The following is a 19515-nucleotide window of genomic DNA, read 5'->3' as shown; positions in this document are numbered from 1 at the left end:
CTCAAGAAAAAAGGAGACCAAAAAAGAACAGTTTGGTACTGAAGAGTCAACATTTTAAAACATCTGTTTAATTTACTGTCCAAGACATAGTAAAACAAAAGCCAAGACTTTAACAGCACCTAACGCGTATTGATTTTGATACCATCTAAGAAATAAAAAGTTCCCTTCAGGCCAACTCACTGAAAACATCTGAAATAGGGTTAGATTGTAACCTGAGTATAAACATTTCTCATCTGTCCCCAAACTTTTAATATTTTTCTTCTTAATCTTTAAGAAGAATTCACGCTATCCATGGCAAAAACTAATTAGTATAAAAATTCAGGGCCTCCCTGGTGGCGCGGTGGTTGAGAGTCCGCCTGCCGATGCAGGGGATACGGGTTCGTGCCCCGGTCTGGGAGGATCCCATATGCAGCGGAGCGGCTGGGCCCGTGAGCCATGGCCGCTGGGCCTGCGCATCCGGAGCCTGTGCTCCGCAACGGGAGAGGCCACAACAGTGAGAGGCCCACATACCGCAAAAAAAAAAAAAAAAAAAAAAAAAAAAAAAAAAAAATTCAAAGGTCTAAATAAAACTTTATGAAACTAATGAAAAAAACTTGCTATGGATTAATTGTAACTATTGGTGCTTTCAAGAGAAACCCTAGGTTTGTACTACTAGAGCATAAACTTAATTACTTACTCAAAAAATACTAACTAATTAGACATTTTTGCACTTGAGGCTCAGTGCTATGGAAGATACTAAGATAGTTCAAGATCTAGGGCTCTGGCATCAGACAGATGTCACTTCCATTCCTATGTATGACCTTAATCAAGTACCACCTAAATCTCTGAAAGCTTTAGTTACTTCATCCTAAAATGGGTAGAGTAAAACAGTCTGTATCTCAAGGGACTAAATGTGGATTAAAAGAAATAATACAACAAAAAAAATTAGTAGACTGCTTGTCACGTAAATGTTGGTATTATTTTAAATTACAGAATATTGATCAGTATAGAAAGATGGGAAAACTAATAAACAAGCAAACAAATGAAAAAATCAAAGCCATATAAAATACCATCACCCAGACATAAACACTACAGACGTTAGATGTCTACTGTTTCACAATTTTTTTCTTTCTTTTTTTTTTTTTTTTGCGGTACGCGGGCCTCTCACTGTTGTGGCCTCTCCCGTTGTGGAGCATAGGCTCTGGACGTGCAGGCTCAGCGGCCATGGCCCACGGGCCCAGCCGCTCCATGGCATGTGGGATCCTCCCGGACTGGGGCACGAACCCGTGTCCCCTGCATTGGCAGGTGGATTCTCAACCACTGCGCCACCAGGTAAGCCCGTTTCACAATTTTTTTGGTATCAAGTTATTGGGTTGGCCAGAAAGTTCATTTGGTTTTTCCATAAGATGGCTCTAGTGCTTAGTTGTCTTTAACTTCGTTCAAAACAACTTTGTTAGACTATATTGTGACAGCTGTCATATCAGCGTGTATTTTAAAAAAAAAACAAAAGTGGTGAATTTTTGTGTAGCCATTTTAATATTGAAGATGGAAGAAAAAAGCAACGTTTTCGGCATATTATTCTTTATTATTTTAAGAAAGGTAAAAACGCAACTGAAATGCAAAAAAAAGATTTGTGTAGCATATGGAGAAGGTGCTATGACTGATTGAATGTGTCAAAAGTGGTGTGCTAAGTTTCGTGCTGGAGATTTCTCGCCGGACAATGCTCCACAGTCGGGTAGACCAGTTGAAGTTGACAGCTATCAAATCGAGACATTAACTGAGAACAACTGACTTTATACCAAGCAGGAGATAGCCGACATACTCACAGTATCCAAATCAAGTGCTGAAAATCATTTGCATCAGCTTGGTTATGTTAACTGCTTTGATGTTTGGGTTCCACATAAGTTAAGCGAAAAAAACCTTCTTGACTGTATTTCTGCATGTGATTCTCTACTTAAACGTGATGAAAACGTTCCGTTTTTTAAAAAAATTGTGATGGGCCATGAAAAGTGTACAATGATGTGGAACAGGAGAGACTGTGGGGCAAGTGAAATGAACCACCACCAACCACATGAAAGGCCGGTCTTCATCCAAAGAAGGTGATGTTGTGTATATGGTGGGATTGGAAGGGAGTCCTCTATTATGAGCTCCTTCTGGAAAACCACACGATTAATTCCAACAAGTACTGCCCCCAATTCAACCAACTGAAAGAGGCACTTCGCGAAAAGCGTCCAGAGTTAGTCAACAGAAAATGCATAATCTTCCATCAGGATAATGCAAGATGGCATGTTTCTTTGATGACCAGGCAAAAATGCTTATTACTTGGCTGGGAAGTTCTGATTCATCTGCCATATTCACCAGACATTGCACCTTTGGATTTCCATTTATGTCAGTCTTTACAAAATTCTCTTAATGGAAAAATTTTCAATTCCCTGGGAGACTGTAAAAGGCACCTAGAACAGTTCTTTGCTCAAAAAGATAGAAAGTTTTGGGAAGACGGAATTATGAAGTCGCCTGAAAAATGGCAGAAGGTAGTGGAACAAAAGGGTGAATACGCTGTTCAATAATGTTATTGGTGAAAATGAAAAATGTGTCTTTTATTTTTACTTAAGACCCAAAGGAACTTTTTGGCCAACTCAATACTTTGTTGTAAGGAATGGTACAAATGAAAAAAATAATAAAGTGGGTATTTGCTACAACTTACAGAAAGGGTGAAGTAACCCCAATATCACCACAGGAAGTCATCTTTTTTTTATAGTTATGGATAAGCCAGCATAGGACTTAGCTCTCATTATCACTCTCCCCCAGGGTGCATTTATCAGAGACATTCTGCCATATCAGATTCTGGGGCCCATATCTTGTATAAGTTGGTTACACGGTCATCTAATTTTTTGATGAATTTCACCTGCTCGTTTAGGTAATGCGTCTCAGAGAAGTCACACAAGTAGGGGTCATTTTTGTCACTGGTCAGTTTGTGCATTTACAGTAGTGACTGATTCACAATTTTTTCCAAGTGTAATACACACTCCATTGCATTCATTGTCTGGTTTCCTGATATCCTGAAGGAAGATTTGGCCCTTTGTTGGTTCTGAACCTTCATCAGCTTCTTAGCAAGCTCCTTCTCCTCATGAGATTGGTGAAGAAAATATCTGGCAAAGTTCTTCAGAGCCACATCTTTACAAAGTAGTAAGACACAGACAGGTAGGCATAGGAGGTGTAGCTTTCCAAGATGTTCTTGGTGGTTGATGGCAGACTCCTGTTTCACAATTTTTAAAAATGAAATCTTTCTATATATCCTATCCTGTAATCTGTTTTATAAGTCATTAACATATCATAAATGTCCCTTTATATTAGTAAATAGAGACCTATGGCAACATTTTAAAGGCCTATGGAGGGCTTCCCTGGTGGCGCAGTGGTTGAGAGTCCGCCTGCCGATGCAGGGGACATGGGTTCGTGCCCCGGTCCGGGAAGATCCCACATGCCGCGGAGCGGCTGGGCCCGTGAGCCATGGCCGCTGGGCCTGCGCGTCTGGAGCCTGTGCTGCGCAACAGGAGAGGCCACAACAGTGACAGGCCCGCATACCACACACACACACACACACACACAAAATAATAATAATAAAATAAAGGCCTATGGAGGTGGTACAATGCATTTCAACTAGATTTTGAAGGGTTAGGTAAGTGTATGGGCAGGATACAGTTGAAAGAAGGTGGTAGGAAAAGGAAAAGGTTGTTCCAGGAAGGTAAGATAACAGAGTATCTCCCTTTATCTCAGACTCAAATGCAATTAAAAAGTAAATATATGCCAGCTAGTAATCTGACTTGGTGATAGGCTACTATCAGGAAATCAAGTGACAAGAGGATGACAAATCTAATAAAGTCCATAAGTATTGTTTTGAGGTTGACATTTTAATAAGAATCTGTTGAAAATTACATTTGCATTCTAATTTATAATACTAAGGGTCACAGTATTTCTTCTTGTGTTTTCTTTCAGTCCTTACTGGATTAATCAAAACAGTAATGTCTGCATCCAAAATAGGTATTCCCTTCTTTTTTTTTTTTTTTTTTTTTTTTTTTTTGCAGTATGCGGGCTTCTCACTGTTGTGGCCTCTCCCGTTGTGGAGCACAGGCTCCAGACACGCAGGCTCAGCGGCCATGGCTCACGGACCCAGCCGCTCCGCGGCATGTGGGATCTTCCCGGACCGGGGCACGAACCCGTGTCCCCTGCATCGGCAGGCAGACTCTCAACCACTGCGCCACCAGGGAAGCCCAGGTATTCCCTTCTTGATCAAGCACAAATATTCTAATAATTCATACCTGAGCAAGAAGAGAATACAGATTATGCACACTAATTTTGCTAATATAATGCAAACTATATGAAATGACTTTGAATAAAGCATAACATAAACAGGAGTTACAGAATATAGAACTTTTCATGAATCCTACGAGGATCTACAGTGAATTCTTTCCAAAAAAAAAATCATCTAGCAAAAATAATCCTTTTATCATTTTGGAGTAAGTTTTAAGTGTGTATGTGTGTGTGTGTGTGTGTGAATAAAACATGTCATTAGCAAAGAATGTAGGTTTTACTTTTTCGTTCCTTCTCATGGCCCAACTTACCATTTAAAATATTTTAGATGGAAATTTTCCTAGTAAATCCACACCCACATTTAATTAAATGATTTACTAAATACAGCTTGCCCTATTCTTGATGACTCATGATCATTAATTAGACATCAAATGTTTATAAGGTCAATAAATTGTTGGTTTCATTCTCAGAATCCTCAGAATGTTTTATTTTTGTAGCAGATGATTTTGTTGTCTATCCTGTCAGGTGTTCCATATCAACTGTATTTATTTATAGCAGTTTTCTATGCCTTTGGCAGCATTTAATATATTGCCTGTTATAACCAAAGAATAGCAATTGCCAGAAGGAAACCAGCTAACCAAGTTTACACATGATTCTTGGTCAATAAGTTGCCAGTTTCATACTTCTATCAAGAAAAAGTTCATAGGCTTATTATCAAGGACCCTTTAAAAAGCTCATGTATGGATTCAGCAGCATACCAGATGCCACAAGTCTACTAATGGAAAAGCAGGGTGTTAACAAGACTAAGAATTTTTAAAACAACAAAACCTACAATGATTACAATAATAAAACTAACAGATACTACTAAGATGAACAAATTTCTTACCGTGAGCATTATGGGTTCACAGACTCTTTGCTTAAATTTGTCTCTGTTATTTCTCAGCCATAAAACAGCATCATATGTATCACGGTATCTCTGTCTCAGCTTATCTTCCTTTTGATTCATAAGGTTGTCAAAACGCACAATATGATCATCCACACCTAAAATTGGAAAACAAAGCATTATTCCTCTGAAAACTTTAATTAGCGAAATAATCTATTAATAACATAAAAGAATATCTTAGATCTAAAGGTTATAAACACCACTCAGCAAGTACCCAACACAGTGAAAAAGACCCACCCTGGACAAATCATTCTTAAGTTTCTAAACACCTGGGATAAAAGATCTTTAAACTACCAAAAATAAATAGGTCACATCAAAAGACAATGGCAATAGGACTTCAGAATTCTGAAATAAAAATTATTTTCAAGCTAGATTTTTATAAAACGAAAAGAAAAAAGGGGATAATGAAGTAAAGATTTTTCAGGGATGCAAGGACTCAAATTAATTCCCAAATCTCTCTTCTTAGGAGGTTATGTGAAGATGTACTCTTACAAAACAAGGAAGTAATTTAAGAAAAATGAAGACACAGAATTCAGGAATAGCTTTTTATCCAACACAGAAAAGGTGTGAGACAAGTCCTAAGTAACAGCCATACAGGAGACCTTGAGAACAATCAGTTTAGATGGGAGGAGGATGGAAGGTCTCAGAACTCAAGAGAATGCCTGATAATTTTTTTCCCAATTTAAGGAAATGCTAAAGTAAATGGTGTTTCTAAAAAATAGTAAATTAAAATCCTAAAAAAAAATTATCAATGAACAGAAATTAGATCATAACGCACTTGGCTCTGCTGTGAGCAAGTTTTATTGTTGTAATAACATAAATAATACTTAATATTTCTAGCTATTAGAATCAACCCATAAACAGACCATATAAAACTTAATTATGGTTCTCAATAAAATATGTTTTCAGCCTTTAAACTATAAAAACCAGAGTACATATTAAAGAATTAAAGGGAGGAAAGTAAAAAGAAAGGCTAGGAGTACCAGTATTTTTAGCTTACAAATGTGCATTCAAGCATTATCAACAAATGTTAACTGACAAAAAAAGGTAAGAATATTATTGGTAATAAATCAACATTAATAAATGTTAATGATTACTAATATTAATATAATAATCCCATTTGGGGAATTACAATAATAGGTAGGGGAGGTGTCATTAGTTGAAATCCACATCTGAAGCAACAAAATATTAAAAGATGATATCTAAAGTTGATTAACCAAGACATGGTGAAATAAAAATATGATTAAGATATATGAAAGACTATTAGAAAAAATTACTGAAATAGTTAAGAGTGCTTACTCTTGACAGTAGGTCTGGAAGTTGGAAAGATACTGGGCCACCCTTCTTGTCTAGTGTTATTTTTTTTTTAAACCATACACCTAGCATTTTGCTAAACATATAAACAAATTTTTTAAATAACTGACCTTAGTCATATATACTGAGCAGACAGAATGTAAGATCTCCTCTAACTGAATAATGCTATATATCTAGCCACATGGTCTATAGCAAAGAAAAAAAAAAGATGAAATTGGACAGGCTTCAAGGAGCAAAGCTAATGGAAGATTATGAAGGCTAGAATGAAGAGCTTAAATTTGACCTGAGAAATAACAAAAAAGTGAGTGACTGTAAAGAAAATAAGGCAAAGTATTTTTAGAGAATTAAATCAACTGCCATAATCTGACATAAGACAATGGTCTGCTTGCGGCAAATCATTACACAATAGATATAGGTAATTAAGACATTAAAATGGAAGAACTGAACTGAGCTTCCTCAACAAGCAGACATGAACACTTTAGAGACATGATCAGGGGAAGAAGAAAGCCCATCAACAGAGACATATCTCCATTTTATAAACATGTCTTCACTATAAGTTTAAAAAAACTTACTCTTCTTCTCCTTCTCTAGAGTTTCCCTCTCTCTACGCTTATCAATTATCTCGCCTTCACATAATGCCTTTTCATCTTGAACTCGTCTCAGATCATTTGTAATGGCATCAATTTGGGGTTGAAGGTTCTCACAGTTTTCTGTGGTCTTCAGTTCATTTTGCAAATCTTCTATCATTTTGCAGGTATTACTTATTCTCCTCTGTCGATCATGTTCTTCATTTTGTTTTACTGTTAAAGCTTGCTGAAGCTCCTCAATCTAATAAAACAAAAGCAGGTTAGCACTGGAGATTGTTTTTTCTCCTGGTTTATTAGGCTTTTATAGTAAAACAGTTTCAAAAATGCAAACAATCTAAGAACATGGGTTTTTTCCTCACTAAAAGGTATCCTATTAGAATTAAACTGTTACTCCTACCAGACTACCTGTCTCTTTATCTGTTCAGCAATACATTCCAAGTACCTAGAGCAGTGGTTACCATATAGTTAGAATTCAGTAAATATTTGCTAAATAAACAAAATATTTATAAAGCCAATCAGCAGATTTCTAAATATTTATAGGAAGATTTCACATACTATATATCATAAAACTGAAAACAGTCACATGGTATACCATAGACTTTCAATAAAGCAGCAATAGAAATGATGATGAAGATTATGTCACCCTACTAATTTAAAACCACAATAAACTATTTTCTTTCCATTAAATTATTTTCTACTAGCACTTCAAATTAGTATTTTAAGATTTTAATCCTCAATCTGTATGTTTATATTCAGGATAAGTCATTAAAAAAAAACCAGATCATGCAACTTGCCAGTGGAATTTTTATCAAAACCATACATGGTCTACCTAAGACAGAGTTATGATTTTCTTCAAGATACAGACGCATACACCCAATTTATTTTTTACAAAAATAGAATTTTGTGTTAAATTAGATAAGGTTAACATATCACATAATTTGCTTATTAGTTACCTTTCTTTCCAAGTCAAATTTACTCCCTCTTCCTCCCCATTATAAATGTATATTTATGACATATTCAATATAGAAATATAGAAAATATAAAAACTTAAAACAAATAAAAAACACCTAAAATCTTAAGGTCCTTAAACATTTACATTTTAATGCCAGCCTATATCCATCAATAGAGCATATACGTTTTAGCAAATGGCATCACTAAAAATTTATTGAGAGCAGTTTCTCATTATCTCCATGTCCTTGCAAAACAAAAATTTAATACCTGAATAATGTTCTTTTATATAGATATACCATTTTATCCCATTCCCTATTGTTGGAAATTTGGGTTATAATCAATTTTCTTTTCTAAAAGATTAGCTTTGACAGTGTCAAGATAATAAACTGAATACATGCCAAAATCCCCTCTCCTATAACAAACATGCAGAAGTGAAAGATAAAATATTATGTTTGAAAAAATTAAGATTTTGTGTGTGTGTGTGTGTGTGTGTGTGTGTGTGTGTGACTGAAAATTAACAATGTTCAATGGGCCCAAAAGAAGGAAGCAGACAAGAAGCCACAGTATTCAGCCAGGAAACCCATGAAGTCCAAAGCTTTTAGAAGAATAAACTGGCATGTCATGGGAGACAGAGAATTAAGAATCACCAAACACATGAGGAAGTCCAAGTCCATCAAAAAAGGGACAAGAAATTTAACAACTATAACCTCTACAATCCCAGGAAAATAGAGACCACCAAGCTACCAAAAATCACTGGGCTGCTGAAGAAATCTTATACCAAGAGGTCTTCGTCTGACATTGACCTGAAAAACTGAAAAGCAGCTTGATGGTCCCATGTCCTTCTAGCTAAATTTCTGAGTTCTAACTAACTCATTTGCCACCTTCATCCAAGAAACTACCATAACTAACTAATTCCATCACACCCATGTTTAGCTCAGGCACAGTAAGTCCAAGCCTCCTGGATCATGCATGTTCGCTAGGATACCATCCCCGTTACTGCTCTCTATCTTCAATTTCTCTGAATGTTCTCTCTTCTTGTTCTAGCTAAAACTTGGCTATTCCTGGAAGATACTTCTCCCTAGAGACCTTTCAAATGGTGACCTTTTCCTGCCATAATTCTTCAGAGCACTTCAGGACTCAGAAGTGGGGAGGGTGTCCTCATCAATCTCCACTGTACTACTTCCTCCGTTAATTGAGCCCCACTTCAGATCTTTGAAGATCATATGATCAGACTTTAACACCCATTATCTTTGCTATGTTAACTACCCCCCTCAAAGTCTTTCCTCACCCTCTTCATTCATTGATGCCTTTAGCACCTGACTCACTGTCTTTCTCTCCATCATTATGCTGGCCATAATGGAACTCCAACATACATAGAGAAAACCAGTCTAACTCTTTGGCCTCTGTGTTCCTTGACCTCTTCAATGGTCTTTTCCTAAACACCACCTCAGCCACCTTCTCCTACAGTTATATTATATTATATCTACAGTTATATCTCTGACTAGATCATGTAGATCACCAAAAATCATACCACCTCTGAAAACTATTTCCACAATCCTACTCTTTGATCACCATCTCCTTCCCTTACATTTTACTTACTATGGTCTTCCTACTGCAACTATCCTTTGACTGCACAGGGTCCTGTAATCCACTGACCCTACCATCTTTTCACAATCCACCACCCCCCTCATTTCTTTCCTTAACTGGCTGAGGTTCCACAACTCTAGAATCACTCCCTTGCAAAAGCCTCTTGACCCTCCACCATTCCTATGTCACATTAGCAAGGAAAAAGCTTAGTCCTTATTAAACCTAAATATATACTTTCTATTTATCTGTATCTAAACAACTGAACTAATTGGAGAAACTCTTGAAAACAGGTCTGACTTCAAATTTATGGCCACAAAACTTAAACAGGCACTCAGAACTCTCAGAAAAACCTACTACATTTTTCTAATAAATGTATGTTCTCATTCAGAGATGAATTCACATCTTTTCCTCCTTCCTCAATCTTATATTGCTAAAGGCTCTCTACTCTCCCAGCTAATGACCCTGTCTCATATTTCATTAACAGCAGTGTTAAAGTCAGAGTACTCTGATCAGAGTACTTTTCCTCCTTTCAAAACCGTCAACCTACCTCCATCTGTACTCACTCTGCTTTATCTTATACAATGTAAGGAGAGTTCTTGTAGCTACCTAAATCTACCCCTCTAGGGCTACTCCAAGCAGTGTTTTTCAAATTATTTATGGTGAAGAATCATTAAAATAATTCTAAGTAATCACAAGTCAACTTTTATCAATTACAACTACAAAAAATTGCTAATAATCATTTTGGTCAATTAGCAATAATCAATTGCTAATAAAGCAGTTTGGCAATTCCTTCAAAAGTTATATGTACACTTATGATAGTCACTTCTAGGAAATTATCCAAAACAAATGAGAGCATATGTTATATTATATAAGAACTTGTACAAGAATATTCACGGCATTTTTTGGTAATAGCCCTAAACCAGAAACAACCTAAACGTCCATCAACAGATGAATGGATAAACAAATTGTGATCTCAAGAAAAGTGGGAAAAAAAAAAATCAAAGTGTACAAAGATAAAAATACAACATATCCAAATTTGCAGGACACAGATAAAGCAGTGATGAGAGGAAAACTTATAGCATTAAGTGCATACACACAAGAAAAGAGGAAAAGTCTCAAATCAATAATCTGAGCAGAACCTGGAAAAAGAGCAAAACAACCCCACATCAAGCAGAAGAAAGGAAGTAATAAAAATATGAATGACTTTAATGAAATTAGAAAAATAACAGAGAAAAGCCAATGAAACAAAGAGCTAGTTCTTTGTAAAAAACAATGAAATTAACACACCTCTAGCAAGAATGATCCCCACTGTCATACCCCACCAAAAAAAAAAAAAAAAAAAAGACAAAGTGGACAGAAATTACCAACATCAGGAATGAAACAGGGTTAACAGTATCACTACAGAACCTACTGACATCCAAAGGATAATAAGAGAATTTATGCACACATAAATTTAACAATTTAGACAAAATGGACCAATTACTAAAAAAAACCACTAATTACCACAACTCAACCAATACAAAATAGATTATTTGAATTGCCCTGTAACTATTAAGTAAACTGAATTCATAATTTTAAAACTCCAAAAACAAATCTCCAGACCGTGAGAGTGGTATTTGAGAATTATTCAGAGTATATAAAGAAGAATTAACACAAATTCTACACAATCGCTTCCAAAACTGAGAATAGGAGGGAACACTTCCCAGTTCATTTTAAGAAGCTAGTTATTATCTTGATACCAAAAGCAGGCAAGTATGAAAAGAAAACCACAGAATACTGCTTCTGAAGATAGACACAAAAATCCTTTAAATGTTCGCTAACAGAATTCAACAATATGGAAAAGGAGTTATAAATTTATACACCATAACCAAGCAGGGTTTATTTCAGAAATGCAAGGTTGATTTGATATTCAAAAAAATCAATGTAATCCATCATTTTCACAAGCTAAAAATGAACATGTGCATGATGGTATCGATAGATATGCAGAAAAAGCATCTGACAAAATCCAACACTCACTCATGATATTCTCAGAAACACAGGAATAGAGGAGAACTTCCTGAACTTCCTGATCTATAAAAAACCCTACAGCTAACATTACACTTGGTAGTGAGAAAATGAATGCTTTCCTCCTAAGACCAGGTACAAGGACAGGATGTCCACTCTAACCATTCTCTTTTTTTTTTTTTTGCAGTACACGGGCCTCTCACTGTTGTGGCCTCTCCCGCTGCGGAGCACAGTCTCCAGATGCGCAAGCTCACCAGCCATGGCTCACAGGCCCAGCTGCTCCATGGCATGTGGGATCTTCCTGGACCGGGGCACGAACCCGTCTCCCCTGCATCGGCAGGCGGACTCTCAACCACTGCGCCACTAGGGAAGCCCCCACTCTAATCATTCTTATTCAACACAGTGCTGGAACTTCTAGCCGGTGCAACAGGCAAGAAAGGAAATAAAGGGCATAAAAATCAGAATGGAAGAAATAAAGCTGTCTCCATTTGTAGATGACATAGCTGCTTATAAAGAAACACCCCAAGTAAACCATTAAAAAAATAAGGAACAGGGGCTCCCCTGGTGGCGCAGTGGTTGAGAATCTGCCTGCCAATGCAGGGGACATGGGTTCAAGCCCTGGTCTGGGAAGATCCCACATGCCACGGAGCAACTAGGCCCGTGAGCCACAGCTACTGAGCCTGCGCGTCTGGAACCTGTGCTCCGCAACAAGAGAGGCCACGATAGTGAGAGGCCCGCGCACCGTGATGAAGAGTGGCCCCTGCTTGCCACAACTAGAGGAAGCCCTCGCACAGAAACGAAGACCCAACACAGCCATAAATAAATAATAAATAAATAAAATTTAAAAATTGCAACCTCCCTTTAAAAAAAAAAAAAGGAACAGAGAAAAAGAAAAATCAAAAGAAAAACTTGGGTATAATCCAACAAAACACAGAGAACCTATATGCTGAAAACTACAAAATACTGATGGAAAAAAATCAAAGATCTAAATAAATGGAGACATACCGTGTTCACAGTTTGGAAGATTCAACATAGTAAAGATTTCAATTCTCCCCAAGTTGACATACGTTTAATGCAAGTCCCATTAAAATCCTAGCAACATTTTTCTGTAGATATAGAAAAGATTTGGCTGTCAACAGGAATGGCAAAGGAACTCTGAAAATCCTCTCCTCCAGAAAAGTAATGAAAACATTGACAAAAATTATCAAAACTAACTCTTTCAGAACTCTGGAATTTAACCAAAGGCTTTTCAACAAGCCAGAGAGCATTTACTCAAGAAAAATGCTCGACTCTTGGTAAAACCAACAAGCTTTGTGGTGTTTTGAACATGCCCTATTCCTATTCCCCTCTCCTCAGTTCCTTGGCAGCCTTGAAAACCAACAGCCCACAGCCATAGTGAAATCAGCAGCCTAGGAGCTACGGGAGAGATCACAAAGTTAGAGAACTTTCACATTCTCAGTCTCAGAGAACTATCATTATCTGATCTGTCTGGCAGTTTCCAGAAAAACCTTACTTGCAAAGCTTGTCTTCATTTGACCTGATTCCATAGCTTGCACACTGCAAAAGACCCTTTTCCTTGGAGGAAGCTGCCAAAAACAATCAGTGGCAATTGTGTAACAACAGAGCTGCCTGGTGTAAGATAACAGTGTGGCAAACAATAAGCTAACCAAAAAATTTAAAAGAAAAAGCTGGAGAATACGATGCCCATAGGAAGTTTTGGTAGCTCCTGGGAATCTAGAAGGTCATATGCATGCTTGAGTTAGGACTGTGCATGCCCAAGGCTGTATGAATGCCCTAGAAAGAGCTGAGGAGGCCCTTATCTCCCACAACATTCTGTGCGAACAGGAAGTGAAAGCTGAAACAGAGTTGTAAACTAGCACTGGAACTTAACCAGAGCTTTCAACAATTCAGGGAGTATTTGAGGACAGAATCTTGGTGGAAAGTGAAAACAATGCCTGACTGAATGTTGAAGGTGTGAACCAACATGCATTCAGAGACCCTCAACAAAGACTGCGAGACATACTAGATTGGGAGACATTATAGTCATTTGAGAAAACACCTGTCCAATAATTAGCTGACCACTAACTAACTGAGCAGAGACTTCAGTAGTTACATATAACAAAGAATACAGAATTCAAAGAGTTAGGAAAGTAATTTAAAAAAAACAAACAGCAACAACATCATCAGCAAACAAAAATAACACAAGCCTGGGTTAAAGGAGGACAACTGATATCAGAGTTGCCACATCCTGCTATTTAAACTTTATAGTTTCAACAAAAAATTAAAACACAGTCAACAAAACAAGAAAGTATAATCCATACACAGGAAAAAAAAGCAGTCAACAAAAAATGTCCCTGAAGAAGCCCAGAAATAGTTACAAAATAATGACTTTAAGACAGCTATTTTAGATATGTTCAATGAACTAAAGGAAAACATGTCTAAGGAAAAGAAAGAGAACAATGTCTTATTGAATAGAGAATATCAATAGAGAGAGAAATTATAAAAAAAGAGTCAAGTAGAAATTCTCAGTTGAAAAGTTCAGTAACTGAAATAAAAGATTCACTAGTGGAGCTCAATGGCAGATCTGAACATGCAAAGCAAAGATTAAGTGAGCCTGAAGATAAGTCAATTGAAAGTATTCAGTCTGAGGAACAGAAAAAAAGAAAAAGAAAAAGAAATAGAATGTAGGACACCATTCAATATATCAAAATATGTATAATAGGAGTCTCAGAAGGAGAGAAGGAAAAGAAAGAAGCAGGAAGAATATCTGAAGCTTCCCAATTGTGATGAAGAACATTAATCTACACATCCAAGAAGCTCCATTAATTCCAAGCAGGACAAACCAAAGGCGACTCACATCTAGAAATTTCATAGTTAACTGCTGAAAAGAAAAGGAGAGAATGTTGAAAGCAAGAAAGAAGTAACTTATCATGTACAAGGGATCCTCAATAAGATTGATAGCTGATTCCTCATCAAAAACCATGGAGGTCAGAAGGCAGTGGATGTTATATTCAAATACTGAAAGAAAACCAAGAATTCTATACCCAGCAAAACTATCCCTCCAAAAGAAAGAACAACTTAAGACATTCCCAGATAAACAAATACTGGTAGAATTCATCATTAGCAGACCTGCCCTACAAGAAATACTAATGCAAGTCTTTCAGAATGAAATGAAAGGACACTAGACAGTAACTTGAAACCACACAAAGAAAGAGCACCAGTAAAGGTAACTACATATGTAAATGTAAATAAGAGATAGTAGGAAATGTATCTGTTGTTTGTAACTCTTCTTTTCTCCTATCTGATATAAAAGACAACTGTTGTGGTATAATAAAAAATATATATTTGGTCTTTGTCCCCAGTTCCTGGCTCAAAGGTCTTAAAAACCTTAGAATTTCCTGAGTGACAGAAGTGTCTTTTGTTATTCACACTAAGCCCCTTTTGCAGATACCTGATTTTATGCTAATAAGACGACTCTTGGCAGGGTCCCTAAACAGCTTCAGAATAGAGACTGATTGCCAGAAGAACCAACCACATGATTAAGGGGTTGGAATTTTCAGCCTCACCCCCTGCCCTCAAGGAGTAGAGAGAGGCTGGAGATTGACCTCACTCACCAACAGTCAATAATTTAATCAGTCATATCCAGGTAATGAAACTCAATAAAACTCTTGAACAACATGGTTATGGAGCTTCTGGGTTAGTGAATATGTCCATATGCTGGGAAGGTGGTGCACCCAGAAAGGGATTAGAAGCTCTGCACCATGCCTTGTGCTATGCACCTCTTTCATTTGGCTTTTCCTGAGTTGTATCCTTTATAATAAACGGGTAACTGTTAAGCGTAACATTATCCTGAATTCTGTGAGTCGTTCTAGCAAATACTGAACCTGAAGTTGGCGGTAGAGGGGGGTTGTGGGACTCCTTGAATTTGTAGCGAAGTCAGAGAGAAGAGTAGGAAATCTGAGGTCTGGGGAATTGAGACTGGCATGTAAAGCCAGGACTGTCTTGTGAGACTGAGCCATGAAATTGTAGAATCTACTTTAATTCCAAGTAGTTAGTATCAGAACTGAATTGAACTTTAGGACACAAAGTTGGTGTCAGAGAATCACACAATTATTGCCACAAAAATGAAACTATATAAAGAAATAATTATAAAACTACGTTGATAGGCTTATAATGACTAAAAATGTAACTGGTATGACAATAACACAAAGGAAGGAGAAGGGAATGGAGCTATATGGGAACAAAGTTTGTATACTACTCAAGTTCATATTAATATGAAATAGATTATCATAAATTAAGATGTTATTTATTTATTATTATTATTTTTTTGCAGTATGCGGGCCTCTCACTGTTGTGGCCTCTCCCGTTGCGGAGCACAGGCTCCGGACGCGCAGGCTCACCGGCCATGGCTCACAGGTCCAGCCGCTCCACGGCATGTGGGATCCTCCTGGACCGGGGCACGAACCTGTGTCCCCTGCATCGGCAGGCGGACTCTTAACCACTGCGCCACCAGGGAAGCCCAAGATGTTATTTATAATTCTAAAGGCAGTCACTAAGAAAATAGCTCAAAAAATACACAGCAAAAGAACAAGGGAATTAAAATGGTACAATAGAAAATATTTAACACAAGAGTAGCCCCTGCTCGCAGCAATTACAGAAAGCCTACACACAGCAATGAAGACCCAACACAGCCAAAAATAAATAAATGCACAAATAAACAGAATATATGAAATACTGTTTCTCTATGGCTTAAAAACTTTCAAAGCCTTCTTATAGTTTCTCACTGCATTTACAATCAAATTCAAATTGCTTTCTTTTTTCTTCAAGGGTCTACCTAAGATAGTCTCTGCCTACCTCTCATATCTGCTACTTTTCAGGAACAATACACTTGTCCCCTATCCTCAGAGGATTAGTTCCAGCACCTCTCCATTCCCCCCACCCTCTACAGCTACCAATATCCACAGATGCTCAAATCTCTTACATAAAATGGCATAGTATTTGCATACAACCTACACACATCATTATTATGGGATGCAAAGGTACATCATTATTGTAGTTTTAAAGCTGTACGTAAGACATACTTTGTTTTTACTGTATGCTTTTACTGAGTGATCTATTCTCCATCCCAAAGCAAACATGAACAAAATTACATTAAATGCAAAAAAATTTTTAAAAATCATCTCTAGTACAATGTAAATGCTATGTAAAAAGTTGCTGGTGTATAACAAATTCCAGTTTTGCTTTTTGGAACTTTCAGGAATATTTTTTTCCCAAATATTTTTGCTTAGCGGTTGGTTGAATCCACGAATGCAAAATCCATGGACATGGCGGGCCAACTATATTAGACCCAAGAAGACACTGAGGCAGACTGTCAAAGTGCTAAGGAAAAAAAAATTGTAATTTAGAATCCAATATCCAGCCATATTAATATGCCATAGTGACTGCAAAAAAGATAGTTTGCAACATACAGGGACTCAGAAAGTTTATCACCCAAAGAACGTCTCTAAAACACCTACAGAGGGCAGCCAGTAAAAAAAAACAAACCCAAAATTCCTACCTCTTCAAAAGAAAGAATCATAAGAAGTGTGAATATAAGCAGAAACATGTTCAAATAAGCCAATAAATATATTATTAAGTCTAAATAAATACAGATAGTAGAAAATAACATCTTAAATAACTGACAAGTAAAATTTCTGATGACACTGGCATGAAGTGGAGGAAAAAGAAATAAAAGCTTGCTAAGATTCTGATCTTAATTAAGTAGAATGAAAATACTGATTAACTATTTTTATTAAGAAAAATATGTTATTTAAACTTTAAGGATAATCAGAATAGGCTTAGAATATATAACTTTAGGGAAAAAAAAGGAATAAGAAAACCTTGATCAACAGCAACAGAAAGTAGAAAGGGGAATAGGAAGAATCAAACAAAAAGCATAGGAAGTAGAAAACAATGGTAAATGTGAACTGGTTAAACTCTTACTGTATGAAAAAGTCTCTCTCACACCAAACTGAAAAAATTACAAAGCAAAACCCAGTATATGTTATTTACAGCAGATAAAATAAAAACATGATGCAGAAAGAACAAACAATAAAGCTTTAAAATCTAGAAAGCAAGAACTAATACAATTACAAGGAAAAATAGACAAATCTACATTTACAGAAGAAGGTATTGATACTTTCAAATGGATGTCAAGTTGGTAAGAAAAAAAAATAAGTAGAACATATGCATAATTATACTAAGCCTGATATATATATATATATAGCTATATAGCTATATTTATATGTATAAAAAACCACCCCTAAAGACAGAATACATTCTTTTTGAATATATGAAGAACACATACAAAACCAAATATAAAAGTCCAAAAGAGGTTTCCAAAAATTCTAAAATAAAGTCATAAAGGCCACATTTATTAACCATAAAGCAATATAACTGGAACTACACATTTTTTAAAAAGCTTAAAAATTCCATATCCAAGTAAATTGAAACAGTAAGAACTCCTATGTAAGCTTAAACAAAAACATTTAAATGAGAATTATAAAATCTTAAACAGAAAAACAGTACATATCACACATATGAGATGTATAACCAAATGATAACCAGAAAAAAAATTTATACCCTAAAATGTATTAAAAATTAAGAAAGGCTAAAAATTCAAGAACTTACAAAAGTGACAAACTGGCAATTATGATAAGGGAAAAAGGAAAACATTGGTTTTAGGAGTACTAAACTACTTAAAAGGTTGGTATAACACTAAAAAAAAACAGTTAAGGATGGAATAAAATAAAATTTTAGGTCAATCTCAGATGGTGCAAAACAATCCTAAAAACAAGATTTTCTATTTGAATCCAGGAACGTATTAAAATACCAAGTAAGATTTATGACAAAATGCAAGGATGTTTCAATGTTAGACAACCTGTCAACCTAATATTCCCGTTTGGGTTTTTTTTTTTTTTAATTAATTAATTTATTTATTTTTGGCTGTGTTGGGTCTTCGTTTCTGTGCGAGGGCTTTCTCTAGTTGTGGCAAGCGGGGGCCACTCTTCATCGCGGTGCGCGGGCCTCTCACTGTCACGGCCTCTCTTGTTGCGGAGCACAGGCTCCAGACGCGCAGGCTCAGTAGTTGTGGCTCACAGGCCCAGTCGCTCCGCGGCATGTGGGATCTTCCCAGACCAGGGCTCAAACCCGTGTCCCCTGCATCGGCAGGCAGACTCTCAACCACTGCACCACCAGGGAAGCCCCCGTTTGGGGTTTTAAAGGTGAATCTTTGTGCCTTTTTCCTTCTAAATTCTAACTAAATAACAGAAACGGAGCAAAAAGGGCTCAGTCTCACAAGGACAAAAGGAGTAAGGGAGGAGATATCAATAACTGGAGATTTCAATAAATATTCAGAAGAGTAAATGTAGTAGAGAGACAACTAATTTAGCAGCCAATTATAGGAACCACAGTGTAAAGGGTGAGTGAAAGAGAAAGAAACAAGAAAAGAACTGACTCTTCTTAAAAAAAAAATATCCTGGAGACTCTTAGAACTAGGAAATGTCAAATAAAAAGACATTACATATTAAGTAAGATTTTTATGGAAAATGTTATTTTATATTGGGGAAAGTAGAGTGTGGCACTGGGAGCTACTTCTGAGTTCTGCAAGTCGTTTAATTTTGTTGAGTCTCTATTTCTCCACCAGGTATTTGGATACAATGGTGACCGCCCTTTACATACTTTAGAGAGATTTAGAGAAAGGAGATTTTGCTATAAATACATTATTGTTGAGCCTTCCAAAGTAAATTAAAAAAAAAAAAAGAGAGAGAGAGACACACACACAGCCCACATAGAGAATTACCC

At 36.6% G+C, this 19515-nt stretch overlaps 1 protein-coding gene across 3 annotated transcripts in view; it reads right to left on the bottom strand.

The window, feature by feature from the left end:
• Positions 1–19515, bottom strand: part of SMC5 (structural maintenance of chromosomes 5) — a 105907-nt gene that overhangs the window by 48045 nt on the left and 38347 nt on the right. For 2 of the 3 annotated variants that reach the window (XM_082633203.1, XM_082633204.1), the window contains exons 9-10: positions 7117–7372; positions 5174–5328 (exon numbers count right to left, since the gene is read on the bottom strand). In XM_082633203.1, the coding sequence (XP_082489329.1) occupies positions 5174–5328; positions 7117–7372 (411 nt within the window). The remainder of the gene's footprint in view (positions 1–5173; positions 5329–7116; positions 7373–19515) is intronic. The other variant, XM_082633205.1, reaches the window with a different exon arrangement.

The sequence above is a fragment of the Mesoplodon mirus genome (genome assembly GCF_964341445.2).
Source record: "Mesoplodon mirus genome assembly, chromosome: 1".
NCBI classification, from domain to species: Eukaryota; Metazoa; Chordata; class Mammalia; order Artiodactyla; family Ziphiidae; genus Mesoplodon; species Mesoplodon mirus.
The sequence above is the reverse complement of the archived record's forward strand: the minus strand, read 5'-3'. Positions and strand labels throughout refer to the sequence as shown.